This window comes from Meriones unguiculatus, chromosome 7, assembly GCF_030254825.1.
Source record: "Meriones unguiculatus strain TT.TT164.6M chromosome 7, Bangor_MerUng_6.1, whole genome shotgun sequence".
Lineage (NCBI taxonomy): Eukaryota > Metazoa > Chordata > Mammalia > Rodentia > Muridae > Meriones > Meriones unguiculatus.
Window position 1 is genome coordinate 116,106,543 of NC_083355.1, and position 22,704 is coordinate 116,129,246.

Consider the following 22,704-nt stretch of genomic DNA (forward strand, 5'->3'; position numbering starts at 1 on the left):
ACAGTCTCTTTTCTTGTCTTCTCTCCTCTTTCCCAATCTATCTTTAGTTTATGTGTGTGGTATTTTCCCTGCTTGTATGTCTGTGCACCATGTGTGTGTGGTACCTGCAGAAGCCAGAAGAGGACATTAGATCCTCTGAAACAGATGGTTTTTAGCTTCCAAGTAGGTACTGGGAATCAAACAAACCTGGGTCCTCCAGAAGAGCAGACAGTTTCTCTACCACTAAGCCATCTCCAGCCTTCAGAATGACTTTTTAAAAACACAAAGGCGGGCTGGAGAGATGGCTCAGAAGTTAAGAGCACTGTCTGCTCTTCCAAAGGTCCTGAGTTCAATTCCCAGCAACCATATGGTGGCTCACAACCATCTGTAGTAAAATCCGATGCCCTCTGCTGTCCTGAGGCACACATGCAGGCAGAACACTGAATAAATAATAAATAAATCTTAAAAAAATAAAATATTTATTAAAAAAAAAACACAAAGGCATGTTAACACAAGCTTTTAATCCCCACATTCAGGAGGCAGAGGCAGCTGGATTTCTGTGAGTTTAAGGGCAGCCTGGCCTACATAGAGAGTTCCAGGGTAGCCAGAGCTAAAAGGATGAGACCCTGTGTAAAAAAAAAAGAAAGAAAGAAAGTGGACATAAGATTGTCATTTCCTTGTTCAACAACTCTTGGGTGGTTTTCTGTCTCCTTGTAGAACATTGAAGTTCTAAGTACTGCCACATCCCTAATCATTCTGTGGAGCATCTTCCTCCATACATTGTCTTTGAGTTGACAGAAATGTACTCTTCGTGTGTATGTCTAGCTCTTTATTCTGCCCCAAACACACTTTGTGACCTTTCTCAGTTTCAGTTCCTTTGGGAAGTTGCTGTGACCCTCTTGTGCTGAGCCTGTGGTTTGTGGGTACCTGTCACAGTACTCAGATCTTGGCAGCCTATTAGCTTCCTGCTTTTCCCAGCCTCCGTTATGAGCTCCTGAGGGCAGGGCCCTGTCTCGCCCATGCTAATCCATCCAGAAGTAGGGTGGCCCTTGGTGTGTAGCAGCTGCTTAGTGCCTGGCAGCTGAAATCCACACAAGTGACTGGGATGTCTCTGGGGTGAGGTCGGGAGTTCTCCTTACCCAGTAATACCCAGTTACGGCCATTTAGTAGTTTTTATCAAATGTGACTACCTAAAAACAAATGCCTCTTAGTAATTGAAGAAGGTTTCTAAGTTTCTTGACCTTGAAGTATTTGGGATTTAAATTTGTCTTATAATTTAATCTGTATTTGATTGTTAATATCAAATTAAGAATTCTAATTTATCTTGTTTTTCTCTAAAAATAGGCTTTTTACATTTACTAAAAAGCCTTTATAAAATGCCTGATACTGTGGCTAAGTTTCATTTTTGTCTTGATGTTTTCTCTCTAGGCTGAAAATCTGTTATTAGATGCGGATATGAACATTAAAATAGCAGATTTTGGTTTTAGCAATGAGTTTACTGTTGGCAGTAAACTAGACACGTTTTGTGGCAGTCCTCCATATGCAGCCCCTGAGCTATTCCAGGGTAAGAAGTATGACGGGCCGGAGGTGGATGTGTGGAGCCTTGGCGTCATTCTGTACACCCTCGTCAGTGGGTCGCTCCCCTTTGATGGCCAGAACCTGAAGGTACGAGCAGCAGTTGCAGCCGGGCGCTTCAGAACTGAGGGTCTTTATAAAAGTGCACAGATTGAAGTTTTTCATGTTCTGTTTGTATGGGTGCTTTTACAGGTTTGGCTTTATTGTTACTGTTTTTACTCTAAAGATTAACTGTACTCTCTTTCCTGCATCTCCAAAGGAACTGAGAGAGAGAGTGCTGCGAGGGAAGTATAGGATCCCCTTCTACATGTCCACAGACTGTGAGAACCTTCTGAAGCGCTTCCTGGTGCTGAACCCGGTGAAACGCGGCACTCTTGAGGTAAGCTCACCAGTGGGGAGGGACAGTATTCACAGAAATGTGTTCACTTTGACACTGAACACTTGCCTGGGGTCTTGAATAGTAAGTGAAACAGATTCCCTTTTGTTTCCTTTAGAGTGTTATTCAGTGAAATATTGAAAATGACATTCCTAAATATTGTGATTGTGGAGATACTTTGTTCTGTGCTGCTAACATACCATTCACCTTTCAGCAAATCATGAAGGACAGGTGGATCAATGCAGGTCATGAGGAAGATGAGCTTAAGCCATTTGTTGAACCAGAACTAGACATCTCAGACCAGAAGAGAATAGGTAATTACTGTGTGTACATGTTTCTATGTGTATGTGTACTCTGCATGTTTCACTCGTGTGTGTGTGTGTGTGTGTGTGTGTGTGTGTGTGTGTGTGTCGCTCAACAAAAGTGAAGGGAAGGTAAACACAGGATTTAAACATCGGATACCTGTGTGTCTTAGCTGGAAGCTTACTACCTATAGCTTCCTAGAGCAGCCCCAGGAACTGAGAGACACACTCAGCAGCTCTCACATTAGGGAGTATGTAACCTTCTAAATCAAAGAAAATTGTCTTCCCTGTGCTGGCATGATTGCCAACTCCAATAAAATAATGTGAATCATATTTTATCTTTTAGATATTATGGTGGGAATGGGATATTCCCAAGAAGAAATTCAAGAATCTCTTAGTAAAATGAAATACGATGAAATTACAGCTACATACTTGTTATTGGGGAGAAAGTCTTCAGAGGTAAGAGTATTTAGAAAGGAAAAGCTAAATACCCTGTATAAAAAGGATCATTTTGCTACTTGTGGTGGCATATGCCTGTATTCCTAGCACTCAGCAAATGGCGACAAGGGAATCAGGAATTTATACCATCTTCAGCTATATAATGAGTTCAAGGCCAGTTTGTACAAAAACCCTGTCTCCTAAAAAAGTTAACTTTAATTTATTTTAAGAAATAAAGATTATTAGTTTTATAATTATTTCCTTAAGTTATAAATATAACATTTGGTATTCATTTTAAAGCTTTTCTTATAAGCAGTGATTTAGCTTCATTTAGCTTCTGTTCATAACCAACTGTTTTATATTTTTGGTTGTGAGTCTAGCCTTTAGTGGCTGATCCATCTCTCCAGCCCAAAAGCTATTATTTTAACTTCAAGATAATAACCTTTTATGATCAATAAAGTCACAAACGTGTACAATCATAAGTTAACTTTAGTCACTAATAGTTTGAAAATGGTTTAAAATACCCAGAAGGGGAAAAGTATAATAGCTTAGTTCCTTGAAAAGGTCTAGGAACGAGATCAATTAACGTATTATCCCAGTATTCCCAGGAGTCAGAAAAATTCTTTTGACTGAGTTTATGTTGTTCTTTTGTACATTGTCATAACTCCTCTCTGACTGAGAGATGTGTGTCATGAGGAGTTTCCTGACAAGCCATTGGGCTCTGTGAAATGGTTGCTTCTCTTCTCATTCTCCCGTAGCTGGACGCTAGTGACTCCAGTTCTAGCAGCAACCTTTCACTTGCTAAGGTGAGGCCAAGCAGTGACCTGAGCAACAGCACTGGCCAGTCTCCTCATCACAAAGTGCAGAGAACTGTTTCTTCAAGTCAGAAACAGAGGCGTTACAGTGATCATGGTAAGTCTGAGACCACCCCAGTAGTTTCCGAATGTGTTGTCTTGTGTAGAGCCTGGTGGGGCAGAGATTGGCTTGCTGTTCCTGTTTGATATTAGGGGCCTGGTATGGTTAAGGTTTGGAACATTTGTAAACTTCCCTGGGTAAGGTTTAGCAGAATGAAAGCCTCATATGTTAGATACGTGTATCTCCCTCTTAACTCTATCAGGGAACTCAGAGCATTGCAGCTGGCGGAGCTCTCTTACTGATAAAAGTATTCTCTGTTTAGTCAGGGTTGTAACAGCTAACTTTAGAAGGCTGTTGCACACTTAAATGGAGAAATGACGGTCAGATTTTTCTTTATGTGTATGAGTGTTTTAATTTCGGATATATATGTGCAGCCCTGTGCCTGGTGCCCATGGAAGCCAGAGAGTGTGTCAGCTCCCCTGGAACTAGAGTTGTAGATGCTTGTGAGCCGTATGTGGGCACTGGGTCTTCTGCAAGAGCAGACAATACAGACAGTACTCTTAACTGCTGAATCATCTTTCCAGCCTCGAGGTTTTCTTGTTTGTTTGTTTTGGTGTTTTTCAAGACAGGGTTTCTCTGTGTAGCCCTGGCTGTCCTGCAACTCACTCTGCAGACCAGGCTGGCATCAAACTCAGATCCACCTGCCTCTGCCTCCTGAGTCCCAGGGTTAAAGGTGTGCACCACCATCATCCAGGTAGGGTTTTTTATTTTAATTTCAATTAAAGGTGAAAATCTGAATCTAGGCACTTTGATAAATGCCTGTAATACCAGCATTTGGGAGGTAGAGGCAGTAGGATCAAGAATTTAAGGTTGGGGCTAGAGAACTCACTGGTTAAGAACACTTGCTGTTCTTCCAAAGGATCTGTGTTCAGTTCTTAGCAACACAGTTTTCAGTCCTAACATCTATCTGCAATTCCAGTCTAGGGGAGCCACCCCCATCTTCTGGCCATTGTGGACACCAGGCACACATGGACACAGACATACATGCAAGCAAATCAGCTATCTGCATAAAATTGTATTTCTTTTTTAAAGTTCAAAAGAATTTAAGGTCATTCTTGGCTATATATCAAGTTTGAGGTTGGCTTAAGCTGAGACCCATTTACAGATGGGCTTGGGAAGGAGGAAAGAAAGACAAAAAAAAATTGTGTGGGGGTTAAATTTACTCTGTTTGCAGGGTCTATGGATGAGGAGGTGATGTTGCTCTTGCTCTTCCTGTGTACTCATGTTAGCTAACAAGGGAGAGTTTTCAGGGCCTACAGACTGAATGCCAACTGCAGATGCCTACATGCCCCCTTAAGATAGCCAATTTAAAGGGAATTACTCCTAAATCCTGAAAGAAACCAGTGGAATTTTCTCCTTTATCAAGGGACTAATCTTAGTAAATTCATTCTTCCTTAAGCACATGGATCTCACCTGGATTTCTAATGACTTTTTCCAAAGATAAAGAGCTTTAGAGATGGAGCCGCACATTTGGACACCCTACATTTTGTCAGTAATGCACGGAGAAGGGAAATGCCAGCATGTCTCCCAGCAGCCAGAGCAAATGAGCAAGGCCGACTCCCCCAGTCCAGGAGCTTATCTACTAAATTAGGACTTTTATCCACTCGTAATCTGTTTTCACCAGAGAAAGTTTTGTGTGGCCCCAGGTGTGGAGGTATATATAGAGCCAAATGTCACTGATAAATCATAAAAGTAATTTATTTTAAAGTACTTATTTTCTATACATGTAACATTACTTTTTTAAAATAAAAGGATTTTGTTTTGTTTTTGTTTTTTAAGACAGGGTTTCTCTGTGTGCCTTGGCTGTCCCTGAACTCATGTTGTAGTTCAGGCTGGCCTCAAACTTAATAGAGATCTGCCTGCCTCTGCCTCCCAGAGTGCTGGAGTGCTGGGATTACAGGCTTGTGCTACTGCACCTGGTTAAAACGAAATTTTTTGATGCTGATTTTTTGATACCTCTTCTTGTTTGTTTTTACATAGAGAGATCTTTTTCTTTTGTTGGTTTTTTTTTTCTTTGTTTTATTGAGACAGGGTCTCACTCTATAGTTTATAGGACTCTATAGTCCTTGGTGGCCTGAAACTTGATGTATAGAACCCTGCTGGTCTTGAACTTCTAGAGATCTGCTTGCCTCTGCCTTCTGGGTTTTGGGATTAAAGGCCTGTATCACCCACCTGATGAGAATTAAATGTTGACTGGTTTTTGATGCTGCATGACGTAGAACACTATTTTCCAAATTGATATTTTTACTTTTAGCAATCCTTTTATTGTAAGAATAGTATTTTATTATCTTTATGGTAATATTGAGACTACTACTTGATCTGGATGCATAAAGGACTTGTAGGGCTGGAGAGAGTCTACACTTAACTGCTCTTACATATAGGACTACAGTTTGGTTCCCAGCACCTATGTGTCCTTTTACAGCTGCCTGGAACTCTCTGGTTCCAGGGGATCCAGTGTCCTCCATGGGCTCTTGCAGGCACATGCTGCACATAAACCCACAAAGGCAAAGGCAAATACACATAAATGAGTAAATCTTGAAAAGCATAGTACAAAGGGGCATTTGTATGTGACCTCTTCCTCAACACATGCACACTTGCCAAGAGGAGAGAAAAGAGTGCTGCCAGGGCGGCTCAGTAGGTGAAGATGCTGTTGGCCAGCCTGACAGCATGAGTTTGGTACAAGGGACCCACACAGTGGAACGACAGAAGCTCTCTCTGCAGCTGTCGGCTAACCTGCATACTGTAGCATGTGCACACACAGGAAATAAATGAATGCTTTTTTCCCAGCTTTTTAAAGAAAAGAAAAGGGGAACTAACTCCGGTGCACGCAACGTGAACATATGTCAAGGGAGTGGTTTAAGCACAGAGAATAGCTCGGGGTCTGGAGAGCACTTGTTCTTGCCCAGGACTGGGATTCAACCCCCGTCACCCAAATGATAGCTTACAGTTGCGGGGGATCCCACGCCTTCAGACCTCCACAGATAGCAGGCATCCATGTGAAGTACATGCTTGCTTACATTCAGGCAAAATATTCATACACATAAACAAATCTTTAAAAAGAAAGACAATGTTCCAGACCAGCAAAGGTAGAAAGGAATATATTGGTCCATTGAGATGGCTTAGGGGATAAATACCCAGGGCTGACAGTTTGGCCTCCATATGTGTGTACGTGTGTGTGTGTGTGTGTGTGTGTGCATGCTCACAAATACATGTGATTTTAAGATTAAAAAACAAAACCAGCCAGGCAGGGTGTCTCACGCCTGTCATCCCAGTATTTGTGAGGCAGAGAGGCAGGTGGATCTCTGTGAGTTCCAGGACAGCCAGGGCTACACAGAGAAACCCTGTCTCAAACAAACAAACAAAAAATAAATAAAACCAATAACCAAAAGAAAAAAAAAAACACACCAAAACTTCCATCTATATACTATTGATTATAGTTAAACAATATTCTTAAAATGACAGGATAATGGAGATGGTTAGTAATGCTAAGTTAGAGAAGGAGTATTGTTTGATGGGTTCACTGAGCTCATGAGAAAACTGGATCTTTAAGATAAACTGTGCCTTGGCTAGTGATACTCGCAAGAAGCTACATACATGCTGGAGATTGTGGAAGTAAATTACAGAGACACAACAAGTGTAAGTAAAACAGGTAGTCAGAAAGAGGTTGCAGATTTCCTCGTTATCTGTCTGCATTTAGAATGTCAAGTCTCGTGTTTAAAGGTTTGTGTTCTCTAAATGGAAGCTTCACAGCACATCACTGTGACCTGGAAGTTGCAGTGTCAGCTGACCTTACTGGGAAGACATGAATGCCAACAGCAGCATCACCCCTGCTTGGTTAGTTCTTAGTTTATATGTTAGAATAGAAAGTCTGAGAGCTAAATCAGTGGGTTCTTATAAATAAATGATTTTGAAAGTTTAATTTCCAAAAACAGCTGACATTTAGATTTTGTCCAGGAAGTAGTTACACACCCTTGTTTTGATAGATCTGTCTTTTCTATGTGGTTGTGGCTGTATTGTTTTTAAGGTATTGCTATAGAGTTTAGACTGTCTTGGAACTTGCTGTCTTTGTGCCTCAACCTCTTTTTTTATTTTTTATTTTTATTTTTAAATGTACTTATACTTATGAGTGTCTGACTGCTTGTACACCTACATGCTAGAAGAGGGTATCAGACCCCAACATAGATGGGAATTAAACTCAGGTCCTCTGGAAGAGTAGACAGTGCTCTTAACCACTGAGCCATCTCTCCAGCCCACCTACGCTGCCTCCCTTTTGTTTGTTTTGTTTTGTTTTTCAGGACAGCCCTGGCTGTCCTGGACTTCATAGACCAGGCTGGCCTCGAACGCTCGAAGATCCTGCCTCTGCCTCCCAAGTGCTGGGATTAAAGCCATTCAGCACCATAGCACAGTTCTGGTGGTTTTTTTGTTTTTAAATTTTAGCCGGCGTTGTATCTAATAATTATAGGAGGTCTGTGTTCATTTTCACTTCTATGAATTCTATATCTCCTGTGTTAAGACTGGGACCTCTGGGCGGTTCACTGTAGACCAGTTAACCATCTACCAGGATCCTCCTTGGATGTGCTCTCCTAAAACATGACCACCTCCTCTCTAACACTTCCTGAAAGAACATGTTTCCCTCTGCTTCTGTTGCCTTCCTTTATTCACTTATTTTCTTGCTTGGCTAGAAGATTAGTGCCTTTTTCAAATTGCATATCAATTTCCAAAAAGAAATGGCACATGAAAGTTATGCTGTCTTACTCCCACAAAATAAGAATACCTCATTCATAAAGAATGTAATCTGCTTGATTGTACCAGAATAGTTTGTTCTGTGTGCAGCCTACACATCTACTTAATTAGTGATCTTATAGACAGTGGCACTAAGTTGTTTCAAAAGGACCTCTCAACTTGCTAATTTCTCACAAACATTTTAAAATGGATAATAAGCTAATGGAGACATCTTAGGGAATTTTACCAGTTACAGTTATACATGAACAAAAAGTTAAGATATTGGCATTTTTAATTGTCACAGAATAAACTATGAATTGCATTCTGTCCTTAAAGAGTGAACTCTTTATTGTAGCTGGACCAGCTATTCCTTCAGTTGTGGCACATCCAAGGAGGAGTCAGACCAGCACCGCAGACGGTGACCTCAAAGAAGATGGGATTACCTCCCGAAAGTCGAGCGGCAGTGCCGTAGGAGGAAAGGGGATTGCTCCTGCTAGTCCTATGCTTGGGAATGCAAGCAATCCCAATAAAGCGGATATTCCCGAGCGCAAGAAAAGCCCTGCTGTTCCCAGTGTAAGTACTCGTGGATAGGATAGCAGTCCTGCGTGTTTGGGGCTTGAGCCAGCTTCACTTTGCATCTATCCATTTCGCTCTGTATTCTCTGCCTGCAGAACATTTCTTCCAGACTACCAGGCTATTTCCTGCATTGTAGGTATTTCTTTTGATAATTCCTATTTTTACTAGTTCATTTCTGCTGCTATAACAGAGTACCTCAGACATATTTATAAGGGACAGAAATGTATCTCTTGAGTTCTAGCAGCTGGAATGTCTAAGATCAAGGCACAGCAGGTTCATTGTCTTTTCTGTTTCCAGGGTAGTGTTCTGCTGCCATGCGCTGCAGAGGCATAGTATCTTCACATAGTAGAAAGGGTGGCTTGCCCCCCAATTCAAGCACCAATGACCACCTAGAAGCCCCATTTTAGGTCCTTTGTGTCAGAGATTCTGTGCACTTACTGTGTGTGAGCTGTGTCAGCACTGACACAGTGACAGAGACAGTCACAGTGGCAGTGTGGACAGCAGGCTCTCTGACCTCCTTCACTGCGGCCTTTCTGGTACCAAACACTGTGTACCAGCTGAACCACAGGTGAAGAAAACAAAACAAAGTTACATCATTGGTATGCTAAAATTATACAGCACTAAGTCCTTAACTTTAATACGGTTCCCTCAGTAAATAGTCTATCTCTGTTAGACTGAGTTGAATCCATTTAGTTCCAGGCACCCTTTTCCCAGTGAATGGAAATGGTTTTATCTGATACCATGGTAATTACTATTAGCACTTACAGAAGTAATGTTGGCCAAAATTTGCAGAGCAGTGAACAGTCTTGGGGTTATCTGTAAGCATGTTTCCCTCACAACGTTGACAGGAGTGTGGCCCTTCTACCCACAGAAAAACCCAGGGAGGAACCCTTTATTATGTTCTGGGGTCAGAGGTTCACAAGGGAATCCAAGGGGTTCTGTTAGCTTCACTCTCTGGCATTGTGCCTAATCAGAATAAAACATTTAAAATTCATGTGTTTTGTCTTCAGAATACTTTATAAAGTGGAATTGTAGCTTTGCACGTTCATTTCAGTCTCTTGATTTTAAATTCAATTTCTCACTTTTGAGGACAGTAGTTATGGAATGTTCTTTTCCACCTTGTGACTTCTCATGCTATTACTCTTAATCTACATGTTAAAACTATTTCTTGAGTATACCCAGTATTTACCTTTTTATGAAGAATAAGTAACAGTAATATTTTATTGCCTTGTTCTGGGGCAATTAACTTAAAAAAGGTGCTAGTTCTAGTCCAAAGTGGATTAGTTTTATGTCCTCATCCATAGGGCTGTGAAGGCAACCCATTCATGGAGCATGTGAAAGAATAAACCGTTTACTTCGTGAGGTGGGAAGCAAGTGACTAGATGGGCCAGAGTCTGAACACAGTCTACATGGACACGCCCTGGTGACTTCAGAACCTCTCACAAGGAAGGTCCTGCCTCCTGAATAGCCTTTACTGTCCAAGAGCCCCACATTAGGGACTTGGCCTTTACTAGATGGGGCATTTTGATGAATGCCCCTTTTGAGGGGCATTCATCCAACATGTAGTAGCAACATCAAAAATTTTCTCCCAGTCATTCTTTTTTTTTTTTAAGATTTATTTATTTTATGTATATGAGTGTTCTGTCTGCATTTACATCTGTCAGAAGAAGGAATTAGTTCACGTTATAGATGGTTGTGAGCCACCATGTGGTTGCCAGGAATTGTACTCAGCACCTTTGGAAGAGCAGACAGTGCTCTTAACTGCTGAGCCATCTCTCCAGCCCCCCAGTCATTCTTAAAGTTTTATTGTATGTGATCCACTCATGATATAGTAAAGCTTTATCTTCACTTAAAAATTCTATGATTGGGCTGAAGATCTAGAGGACCTAGGTTGATTCCTGGCACCCATATGGCAACTCACAACTACCTACAAATCCAGTTCTAGACTTCTAGGGCCCTGCATGCACAGGGTGCACAGACATTCATGCAGGCAAACCACCTTGCTACTTTTTCAGAGGACCTGGGTTTAGTTGTCAACCCTCTCCCGTGGCAGCTGACAACTGTCTCTAACTCTGGAGAGTTCTACAGGCACCAGCCATGCGTGCAGCAGACATTCAAACAAATAAAAATAAATCTTTTTCAGAGGCAGGCAGATCTCTGTAAGTTTGAGGCCAGCCCGGTCTATAAAGCGAGTTCAGGACAGCCAAGGCTACACAAAGAAACCTTGTCTAAAGATCAGTCAATCGATCAATCAATCTTTTTGCTTGGTGGTGGTGCATGCCTTTAATACCAGCACTTGGGAGGCAGAAGCAGGCAGGTCTCTGAGTTTGAGGTTAGCCTGGTCTACAGAGTGAGTTCTGGGACAGCCTGGGCTACACAGAGAAATCCTACCTCCAAAAAGAAAAAAAAAAAAAAAAGAATTATTTGTTTACTTGCTTTGTAGACCTAGCTGGCCTCAAACTCAGGGATCTGCCTGCCTCTGACTCCCAAATGATGGGATTAAAGGCATGTTGCCACTACCCTGGCCATGATTGTAGTTTTGTATTAAATTTTGAAATCAGAAGAGCGAATCTTGTAGGTTTGTCCTATTCTCCCCATTTATTCCCAGGTTCACTAAATTCATTTGAGTCTTATTTACCATATAATTCTTAGGAATCTTACTTTGCTGTGTGGTGCCAAGCTTGGAGGCAGACAGAGGCTTTTAATCCCAGCACTAGGAAGACAGAAGCAGGTGGAGCCCTGAGAGTTTGCTGGTCTGCATAGCCAGTTCCAGGCCAGCAAGAGCAACACAGTGAAACCCTGTCTCAAAACAAACAAAAGTTTGGTTCCAGCACCTACATCAGGTGGATCCCCACCTGGTCTGTAACTCTGGGTCCATGTGTCAGATGTTAGTTTTTGAGAAGGGTCTCTGAACCTGAGGTTCACTGGTTAGGTCAGATTGGCTGCTCAGTGCTTCAATATACCTGTCTCTGCCGCACAGCACTGGCGTTACAAGTACATCCTACTACACCAGACTTCTGGTTTCTTTTGAACGTGGGTTCTGAGCATCTGACCTCACTTTATCCTCTGAATTTATTTTTGAATTTTATTCTTTGCAGGGGAGAGACCCCTGTGCCACAAGCACACATGTGGAAGTCAGAGTACAACTGACTTTGTGCAGTTGATTCTTTCCTTTCATCTTTATGTGAGTGTCTTAGTTAGGGTTTCTATTGCTGTGATAAAGCACTGATAAAAAGTGGCTTGGGCGAAGGAAGGGGTTTATTTCATCTTACAACTTCCAGCTTATCACAGAGGGAAGTTAGGGCAGGAACTAAAGCAGAGGTCGCTGACTGCCGTGCCCATTTCACTTTCTTACCCAACACAGGACCACTTGGCTCATGGTGGTGCTGCCCACTGTGAGCCAGGCCCTCTTGTATCAATCAGTCGAGAAAATGTCACTCGAGACTTGCCTGCAGGACTATCTGATATAGGCAGTTCCTCAGCTGAAAGTTCTACCCTGCCAGATACTCTACCCAGATACTCTACAAAACAACCCGTACAGTGAGTTTAGGGGCTTGAACTTAGGACCCCAGACTTCTTGAGCAAACAGCTTTACTCAATAAGCCATTATACTCACTCATTTTGTTGTTTGCTTAATTACATTTTATTATTTGTGGATAAGGGACATGTTAAAGTGTTAATGTTATTTTTATAAAATTGTGTTTCTCAGTTTCTCTTTTTCCAAGATTTTATTTATTTATAATGTATACAGTATTCTGCCTCATGTATGCCTGCAGGCCATAAGAGGGCACCAGATTTCATTATTATGATTATGAGCCACCATGTGGTTGCTGGGAATTAAACCCAGGACCTCTGGAAGAGTAGCCAGTGCTCTTAACCTCTGAGCCATCTCTCCAGTTAACCCAACTATCACCAAAATAATTGAAATTCTATTATTTACTTTTTATGAAGCTTCACAGCACAACAACTGAGCAGTAATTATTCTTAACCCTCTATGCTAATCTGGCTTCTTCACAGCTTAAATCCCAGAGATACTTGTGCTTTGTGGTTTTCCATTTCAGTTGCTCTCTGTTCTCTGCTGGAACTCTGCCAGTAGCTGAATCCCCTACTTCTTCCTCTAACTTCCCTTCAAGTCCAGCCCTGTTCTCCTCCTAAGTGACTGTCTGTAAACTGCTTTTTTAGCATATCAGAGGACAACTGGGGAGCAGTGTTTATACAACAATGAAACAGGAGATTCTCCGGACAAGGATTGCAAACAGATAGGGGTGGGCTACAGAAATCAGCATTTGAATTACACAATAACCTTATGCCTACATCATAGTAGTATGCCTTTTAGTGGTCAGAGGACAACTTTGTGAAGTTGTTTTTCTCTATCATGTGAGTTCTAGAGATTAAACCAAAATATCTAGTCCAGGATAGCCTTGAACTCAAAACAGACTCATGCCTCAGCCTCGAGAGCTGGAATCATGGTTGTGACACTATGGTTAGTTTTTAGATTTTTGTTTCTTTTGGGAACATGGCTAGGGATAAAATTGCTGGGTTGTATTGTAATTATAGTTTTAACTTTGAGGACTGCCAAACCTTTGTTTTAGCAATGAGGGTTTCTGTCATCCTTCTTCCTTGACAGCACTTCTGTGTCTGTAGTGTGTGGCATATGTGTGGGTGTTTGTGGGCTCACACAAGTCTGCTTGTAGAGGCTAGAGGCTATTACATAGATGCTCTCTTCAGTTGTGCTCCATATTTTATTAAGATTTCTTTATATATTTATGTGACATTCTGCCTATATATGTGCCTGCACACCAGAAGAAAGCACCAGATCTCACTATAGATGGTTATGAGCCACCATATGGTTGCTGGGAATTGAACTCATGACCTTTGGAAGAACAGCCAGCATTCTTAACCTCTAGCTTCATCTTATTTTCTTGAGACAGGCTCTCTCACTAAACCAAATTTGCTGATTGATCTTAGTTGGTTAGCCTGCTAGTCCTGGGGATCTACTTGCCACCATGCCCATTATTGAGGTTACACATGCACACTGCCATGCCTGAATTTTCTGTGACATGTTCGCATCTGAACTCGGGTCCTTCTTAGCAAGTGCTTTGCTCTGAAAATCCTTCATATTTCCATTTATTGTAGTCATTTTTAGTAGGTTAGAAGTAATACCTTGAGGGGCATAGGAGGAGAAGAGGGAGGGGGCCACAGCCAGGATACAAAGTGAATAAATTGTAATAAATAAAAAATTTAAAAATTGTGTTCCTACAATATCAGGGAAATAAATGTATTAAAACCATTTTAAAGAAGTAATACCTCATGGTTTAGATTTACTTAATGATCAGCAGTATTGAGCATCTTCTCATGTGCTTTTTTTTTGGTGATTTGTATAACTTGTTTTGGAGAATTATCTTTTCAAATTGCCAGTTTTTAAAAACTTCTGTTACATTTAAGTTGTATTAGAATGTACACATGCCCATCGTAGTTGCGTAGATTTGCTTCTTGTTTATTAGTATGTGTGTTCTAGGAATCAAACATAATACCAACTAAGCCATCTTGTTGGTCCTCAGTTTGCCCAATTTTTAAGTTTTTATTCTGGGATTATGTTATGAGAGTTCTTTGTATATTCCGAATGCTATCCACTAATCAGACATTTTGGAAGAATTTCCTGTCCTTGTGTGTATTCTCTATTTATTTCCTTTTACAATATTCTTGTATGAGTGTTTTGTCTACATACGCACCTAACCCTGTGTGCAACAGTCATTCATGGTGCCTGTAGAGGCCTAAGGAGCATCAGATTGCTGGGACTGGATTTCCAGGTGGATTGTGAGCTGCCATGTGGATGCTGGAAATTGAACTCAGCTCTTCAGTGCATACTTTTATGCATACTTTGCTTGCTGTGTAACCCAGACTGTCTGTCCTCAAGCTCAGAATCCTCCTGCCTCAGCCTACCAAATGGTAGGATTACTAGATTTATTTAAAGACTGTTTTTCAAAAGGGACTGAAGTGATGGCTCTGTGGTTAAGAGTGCTTTTTGTTGTTGCAGAGGACCAGAATTTAGTTCCCAGGCAGTTCACAGGTACCAGTAACTCAGCTTCAGAGGACCAGTGCCCTCTTCTGGCTTCCTCAAGCATACACATGCTGTGTTCATGTACAAACAGATACATACACTATTTTATACTTACTTGTTTGTTTATTTATGAAGATGTTGCTCTGGGGAAATGATATAATGGATAAAATGCTCTGGTACCCAAGTGTGAGTACCAGAGTTTAGAATACCAGTTCCCACATAAAAAAGCCAGATGGTTGTGGCCACTTGTCTGTAATCTCAGTGCTCTAAAGGCAGAGATAAGATGTCACTGAACAAGCTGGCTAAATAGTCTGGCCTTAGTCTGCGAGCTCTGAGTCCAGGCACACTCAGTTATAGAGAGTCATCCAGAAAGACATTAACCGCAAACACATTGACAACATCCCCCTTCTAATTCTTTTGGTTGCATAAACTATATAAGGTTTCAGGTTTGTTTTTTTGGTTTGGTTTAGTTTTTTTCTTGCTGAGTTACACTTACCAACTAGTTCAAGATAAAAAAATGGCCTTTTCTTACAGAGTAATGCAGCATCTGGCGGAATGACACGGCGAAACACTTACGTTTGCAGTGAGAGATCTGCAACGGATAGACACTCAGTGATTCAAAATGGCAAAGAAAACAGGTAGGAAATTTCACCTATTGGCAAAAAGATATTTTCTCTTAAAAGGAGTGGAAGTGTGTTACATCTCACTTTTATAATCAAAATTCAAATGGCTATCAATTATTCTTTAAAGGTAAGTAAACTTTAAATGCTAATTTCTAGCAAGATATTAGGATTCTAGATTATTCTCTTGTCCAGAGCATTCACCCCGGTGATTACAAATTCTGACAAGGAAGAGTTAGGGTTGAATGAGGGAGGTTTTAGAAAAACGGATAGTGTGCTATGGTTTCTTGACAGTGGTGAATGGGGGAATGGAGGAAATTTTGTATGTTCATCTTTTGAACAGGGTCTGGGTTGCGGCTTGGGTGTAGTGCATTTATAGTCTACATGGTTCCATTTCCAGGTCTACAATGACAATAATAAGAACTTAAAAGAGAATGAAAGGGGAGAATGTAGGAGCCTGAGGCTAGGAGCCACATCTGGGGATAAGAGCCCTAAGTATGGAGGTGAGAGTGCAGTGACAGGTCCACAGTTTGCCACCAGGTACAGATAGCCAGTAGCATAGTCTACACATCGAAGAAATACGCTTGAGACTCTAGGAACACAGAGTCCATCTTCTGCATGGCTTCAAATACTAATGAGATCAGGTGCCCATTAAGTATAGGATAAACTAAATTCTAAGTGAGGAGATGAAAGTCAGAAAGTATCTCAGAGAACTCCAAGAAATGAGTTCACATTAGCTTTTGTGGACCTCTGGGATGCACCTTGACTACTCTCTGGCCATATTTAGCATCGTTTATGCACACACACTCAAGTGTGTGTTATAGGGTTTTTGGAACGGGCATATATGTGTGTTATGTGTGAAACCCTGAGGTTCAGTTATCAACAGCAGAAAAGGTGCTAAGTGTTGGGTTGAGGTGACAATAGTCATTTTTCTTTTACTTAAGGTTTGAAACTTCTAATCCTCCTGCTTCTACCCTCAAGTACTGGGATTACAAATGTGTGCTCCCATACTTGTGACATTGATTTGTTTTGTTGAGTTGGAGGTTTCTATCTGTTTGATCCCATTAGTTAGATAATATTTGTGCCTGTTGACCTCTCTGACTGCTTGAGAAAGATCCATATTAGGTAGTTTTCTTATTGATAGGACAAAATACCTCAACAGAAACTTGGAAAGAACTGTGAGCTTATTTGGGCTTATAGCTCCAGGGCATAGTCCATCATGTTGGGAAGTCATGGCTGCAGGAACTCGAAGCTCACCTTACACCAAAGTCAGGACACAGAGAAAGATGAATGCTTGTGCTCAGCTTGCTTCTTTTTTCCTTTTTCTTTTCATGCAGTCCAGGATCCCAGCCTAGGAAGTGGAGTCTCCTGTAGTTAAAATGGTTCTTCCCAACTCAGCTAACCAAATCTAGATAGTCCTTCACAGGTGTGCCTAGAGGCTTCTCTCCTAAGTGATTCTAGATCCTGTCAAGTTACCCATTATGCCCCCATTATTAAAGCCTTCTATAGGCTACTGGCACAGTTGGTCAGCTAAGCTTATCATGGAAGATTACGTTTATCTTTGTAAAAAATATTTTCTGGTGTCTTTCCTTTTTTTTTTTTTTTTTTAATTCCTGGTTCTTTCTGGAGATTTTTTATTTTTCTATGTAGAAGGTAGTTTTGTGTTTATATTTTTGTTTTGTTTTGTTTTTTTCACCCTTCTTCTTTGAAGGGTCTACAACCTGGAACTCATTGTGTAGATAGTGGTCCTTGAATTTAGAGCAATTTCTTTGCCCTTAGAGTACTGAGATAAAATACTTTAAGGGAGAAAGGGTTTTTTAACTTCACAAAGTCACACTCCAGGCTGTCCTTTCTGGGCAGTCAGGGCAGAATTTGCAACAGCTGCTCTCATCCGCAGGCGAGAGCGAAGAGATGCATAGAGGCAGCATGCACTCAGCTCACGTCTCTACCCAGGGGTCACAACCACAGTGGCCTGCTTTCCCACATCAGTTAACACAGTAAGACAGTTTCCCACAGTCATGCCATTAGGCCTGATGTAAACAGGCCCTTGGTGAGTCTTCCGAGTTCAGTGTATGTGTGTGCCGCGTATGTGCCTGAAAATACTCCAGTCAGCCTAGGGGAATGACTTAGTAAATGTGAGCAGTTGCTCTGTAAAGGTCAGAGAACAGCTTTCAGAAATTGGCCTTTCTCCTGCCCCCATCTAGGTCTAGGGGATGGAACTCATGTCATCAGGTTTGACAGCAAGTGCCCTTGGCCACTTTGCCAGCCTTTCTCTTTTCTTTTTGTTTGTTTTTATTTTTTGAGACAGTTTCTTCGTGTAGCCTTGGCTGTCCTGAAACTCACAGAGAGCCACCTGCCTCTGCCTCTGCTGGCATTAAAGGTATGCACCACCACATCCAGTATCCACTCCTTATTTCTTGATAGTTGTTTATTTTTGGTAGATTTTCTTTTGTCATTTTCCATTCTCAACTCTTCAAATGTATTTTAGATTACAAGTGACTTAATAGAAGAGATCTGTAAAGGCCTAGAATTTCCGTTAGGGATTTCCTTCCACAGGACTCAAAAGCTGTTGTTTCATGGTGCTTGTTTTGTTTTTGAAGAGTTTCTTGGTTGTTGAACTACTGACAGTCCCTTTAGGACTTTAAAGTGTGGTGGATACCATTCTCTGTGCTGGGTCCCAAGCCACATAAAAAGGAGAAACCGTATTGAGCACAAGCCCTCAGGCAGACCTTTTACAGGAGTTTGGGTCTAGAGCATCCATCTGTTTTTATGACTGTCTGCATCTTTGCGATTATTTTCTTTCTGTATTCTACTGAAGATGTCCTCTTTCTTGGAGTTGATTCTTCTGTATCCTACCAGGGCCTGTTGCTTCTCTCAGCAGCATTCATTGAAAATACTCCAGTCAGCCTAGGGGAATGACTTAGTAAATGTGAGCAGTTGCTCTGTAAGCGTGAGAGACATGAGCTTGAATTTTCAGCACCTATGTAAAAAGGCAAGCATGGCTGTGCGTGCCTCTAACTTCAGCACTATGGGATGTGGACAGGTAGATCTCAGGACCCCACAAAGCCAGTCAGCCGAGCCAAAATGGTGAGCTTCTGGTTCAGTAAGAGACCTTGTCTCAAGGCAGTAAAAGGTAGAGTGTGATAGAGAAACCGACAGACAGGAGCATACAGCACACGTGACGCATAAAAAGGGGGACAGCAACAGACAGACACTTTCCCTTTTTTTGCTTCTTTGTTGGGGGGTTTTGTTATTGTTGTGTGTTTGTTTTGGGGGGGTTCAAGAAAGGGTTTCTCTGTGTAGCCCTGGCCATCCTGGAACTCATTCTAGACCAGGCTGGCTTTGACCTTAGAGATCTGCAGTTATGATACTAATTGAAAAATGCCACGCATTCAACAGATCCAAATATGAAGAGATTTATTTGGGGAAAGGAAGAAGAGACAGTGGGAGAGTTTGGGAAAAGTGAGGGGGATGGTAAGGGACCCCTGGGAGAGAAAACAAGGCAAAGAGAGTGTGGGTGGGAGTGGCAGATGAGTTATATCTGGAGAACCAGGCCTAGATGATGACATAAGATACAGATGGTGACATAGGACTTCATCAGGACCCTAAAGGCCCCTGAGGGCAGGCCAGTTGAATTGCCTGTGCAAAAAACATGGCATCCCTCCATTTATGTTGAATTAAAAAAAAAAAAAAAAAAAAAAAAAGAGGAGCCAGGGAGGGGTGGTGAGGCAAGAATGAAGACATTGGACTGCTTCTCATACAAGACAAGTAAAAGTATATAAATGTAAGTTCATTGGAAGCAGCTCTTGGTTGCCATGCAAGGAGGAGGGGTCGGGGAGACAGAAGACAGAGACAGAGAGGGAAGAGCACCAAAATGTTCCGATTACATGGTGAGGAGGAGGGGAAGCCCCTGTCCAGGAAAGGTTAGGATAGAGGCTAGGGTTTGCCAGCCATGCCCAGCAGCAGATAGGGACTGAGGAATGCTGGGAGAACCTGGAACTGGTTGTTCTGGATCTGAAGCACACCACTGCCAGCCTTTTCCTCCCTGGGGACTAGAGGCTCCACCACCAGTGCCAGGCAAGTGCTTTCCTTTGTGAAGATGTTATCTTTATCTTTAGCTGAACAGTCTCAATACCATACCCTACAAGATGGAACTTAATGAGTTTTTTTGTTTGTTTGTTTGTTTGTTTGTTTGAGAGGATTTTAGGGTTGATCTCCCCTCTTTTCCAGATTGGCCTAAACTGTTATATCTACATTTGCTTTTTCTTTTTCTCCATAGAAGAATTTTGCAGACCCAGTTGTATTCTAGCATGAATTCTGGAGTGATGGCACCTAGCCATTTTGTCAGTAAGAGATTATTTCTATGAGCTACCGCCTAAGGAGCCACATTACTTAATAAGCTAATAACCTGTTTTGTTTCAGATGTTTTGTTTTTGTTTTTTCAAATAGTTATTATTTGTACAGCATTCTGCTTGCACTTGTGCCTGCACACCAGAAGAGGGCACCAGATCTCACTATAGATGGTTATGAGCCACCATGTGGTTGAGAATTGAACTCAGGACCTCTGGCAGAGCAGCCAATGTTCTTAACATCTGAGCCATCTCTCCAGCCCCCGTTACATTTTTATAGAATTTAACCAAGAGTTTCCAGAAAGCAGCTTAAATAGCAGAGCCAAATCCTTGGTAGTGATAAACATATAAGAACACACCTAATGATGCAGTTCAGAATTACGAACTGAATTTCTCCTTCAGTTTATTTATATGAAAATTCAGCGTCCATTTAAGCATTAATTAGACGATCAAGAGAGAGAGAACATCCTCTCTCTATAGATAATGAATGACTGATACCTCTGGAAATTTAAACAACATTGGCTTGGTGCTTTATGTCCTGGTTGTAATTGTTTTTGTATTAGAAGTTTGACTTGTTTTGAATTTTTTTTTTCCCCTGTAAATGGACTGTTGATACTTAGTTGTTCTTTCTGTTGGGGTGGGGACATTTAAACAAAAATCAAGGAAACAAACAAGAAAATCCTAAATTCTGGGCTGGCTGTGCTAGCTCATGCTGCAACAGAGCCCCGCCCCTCATTCTTTGGAATTCAGGCGAAGTCTCTGCTGGCAGGCCCTTAGCAGAAAGAGCTTACCTGTAGCCAGGGAGCTCTGTGTTCCAGGTGCATTAATTTTTTTTTCCCCTCTCCAAGGAAGAGCCTTTTCATTTCTCTATTTCTACTGGGAAGAGGCATTTTTCTTTTTTCTCTTTTGTTTCTGGAGCCCTTCTGTTTGTAGACCTTGATTAAACATTTTCCCTTCTTCTACTGGGAAAATATATATATTTTTTTTCTTTTATAATTCTTCATCCCTGGAGCTTTTTTATTTGCCTCTGTACCAGTTGTACAATCACTGCTCCTGAGATGGGGAATTCTCATGTCCTGCCGAATCCTGGAGTCTTGTGAGCCTACTCTATCTCAAGTTCTGGAGTGTCTGAACCCCCGACACTATAGGATGAATTTAGGCTTCTTAGCAGCAGGAGGGATCAGCTTCTGAAGAACTGAATTCTGAATAGCTTTCCAGAGGTGTCTTTATTGTTACAAAGGCACTTTCAGCAAGTCAGTTTCTGCATACCAGACCTCTTATCTGATCTAGGCATTATCTGAAGTTGTCTGCTGGGCTTCCTGGTTTGCCAGGTATGTCTAAGTTATAGAAGACTGACTGCTGCAGGAAGACAACTTCATAAACCTCAGATAACAACCACTGACTAGTTACAAAAGGATAGTTCAAAGCTAGGTGCCATCACTTCGGAATTCATGCCATATCAGTGGCTCTGCTAAAACTCTGCTATACTTTGTGTGTGTGTGTGTGTGTGTGTGTGTGTGTGTGTGTGTGTGTCAGTGTCATTCTGTCCGGGACTTTCTTTTGTGGACCAGGCTGGCATCAAACTCAGATCCACCTGCCTCTGCCTCCCAAGGCATGCCTTTAATCCCAGCATAGTGAGTTCCAGGACAGGGCTATTACACAGAAAAACCCTGTCTCAAAAAAACTAAAAATAAATAAAATAAAATGTGTGAACTGCAGGATGTCTTGGTCCATTGACTTGTGAAACCGGTCCATTCCACTATGTCTTAAAATAATTTGGACTGTCTCCCATATGAGGTAATAAAGAATTCCAACACAGGAATGATCTTCTCTGATAAAAGTATGCATGATGCCTGTCTTAACAAGTTCCAAGTTCCTTTATTCTTTCACTCTCAACTTGAAGTATTCTAAAGGCCCACCAGATAATGAGATTTAGCCTCTTGCCACGTGCAGTACTGTTATTATGTCTTAGAGTTTCTGTGATAAAACTCCTTGACCAAAAGCAGCTGGCAGAGAAAGAATTCATCTGACCTCACAGGTTACTGGCTATCACTAAGGGAAGTCAGGGCAGGGACCTAGAGGCAGGAACTGGAGCAGAGGCCATGGGAGAGCGCTGCTTAATAGTTTGCTAGGGTTCCTTTCTTATGCCCATGACCACCTGCTTGGCCAGGAGTAGCACCACCCACAGTGAGCTGGGCCCTCCCACATCAGTCATTAACCAAGGAAATGCATAACAGACTTGCCTACTGGCCCATCTTATAAAGATATTTTCAAAATTGTGAGTTCCTCTTCTAAAAATGATTCTATCTTGAGTCATGCTGGCATAAAACTGACCAGCACAGGACACTTTGTAAATGCTGATCTCATTCTGCTTGAATATTAAGGAAAACACTATTTCTGCTGAATAGTAGTGGTGGTGCCTCAAATCCTAGAACTGGAAAGGCCATCCTGGTCTACAGAGCAAGTTCCAGTTCTAACCAGAACTACACAGAGAAACCCAGTCTCAGGAATAAAAACCGAAAAAAGAACATTTTTTATTAGATTTTTGAAATGAAACTAGGCATGGTAGTACGTACCTGTAATCACAGAAGTTGGGTGGCAGAGGCAGGATGATCTTAAAGACTCATCTTAAAACAAAAAAAATGCCGCCCCCCCCCCCCCCACTTGGGCCCAGAACTACTGAAATGTAACACAGCTTCTGTTATCTTACGTTTATAGATTGTTGTGGGCTAAAGTGTTTGTAACCAATGTTTGAGACTCTCTGAATTTTTTTTTTTTCTAACAACCAACT

At 41.6% G+C, this 22,704-nt stretch overlaps 1 protein-coding gene across 11 annotated transcripts in view; it reads left to right on the forward strand.

The window, feature by feature from the left end:
• Mark3 (microtubule affinity regulating kinase 3) overlaps positions 1-22,704 on the forward strand; it is a 91,579-nt gene that overhangs the window by 57,497 nt on the left and 11,378 nt on the right. For all 11 annotated transcript variants that reach the window (XM_060388217.1, XM_060388218.1, XM_060388219.1 and 8 more), the window contains 7 exons: positions 1,408-1,644; positions 1,814-1,933; positions 2,145-2,244; positions 2,579-2,691; positions 3,429-3,582; positions 8,663-8,880; positions 15,479-15,582. In XM_060388217.1, coding sequence (XP_060244200.1) covers positions 1,408-1,644; positions 1,814-1,933; positions 2,145-2,244; positions 2,579-2,691; positions 3,429-3,582; positions 8,663-8,880; positions 15,479-15,582 — 1,046 coding nt within the window. The remainder of the gene's footprint in view (positions 1-1,407; positions 1,645-1,813; positions 1,934-2,144; positions 2,245-2,578; positions 2,692-3,428; positions 3,583-8,662; positions 8,881-15,478; positions 15,583-22,704) is intronic.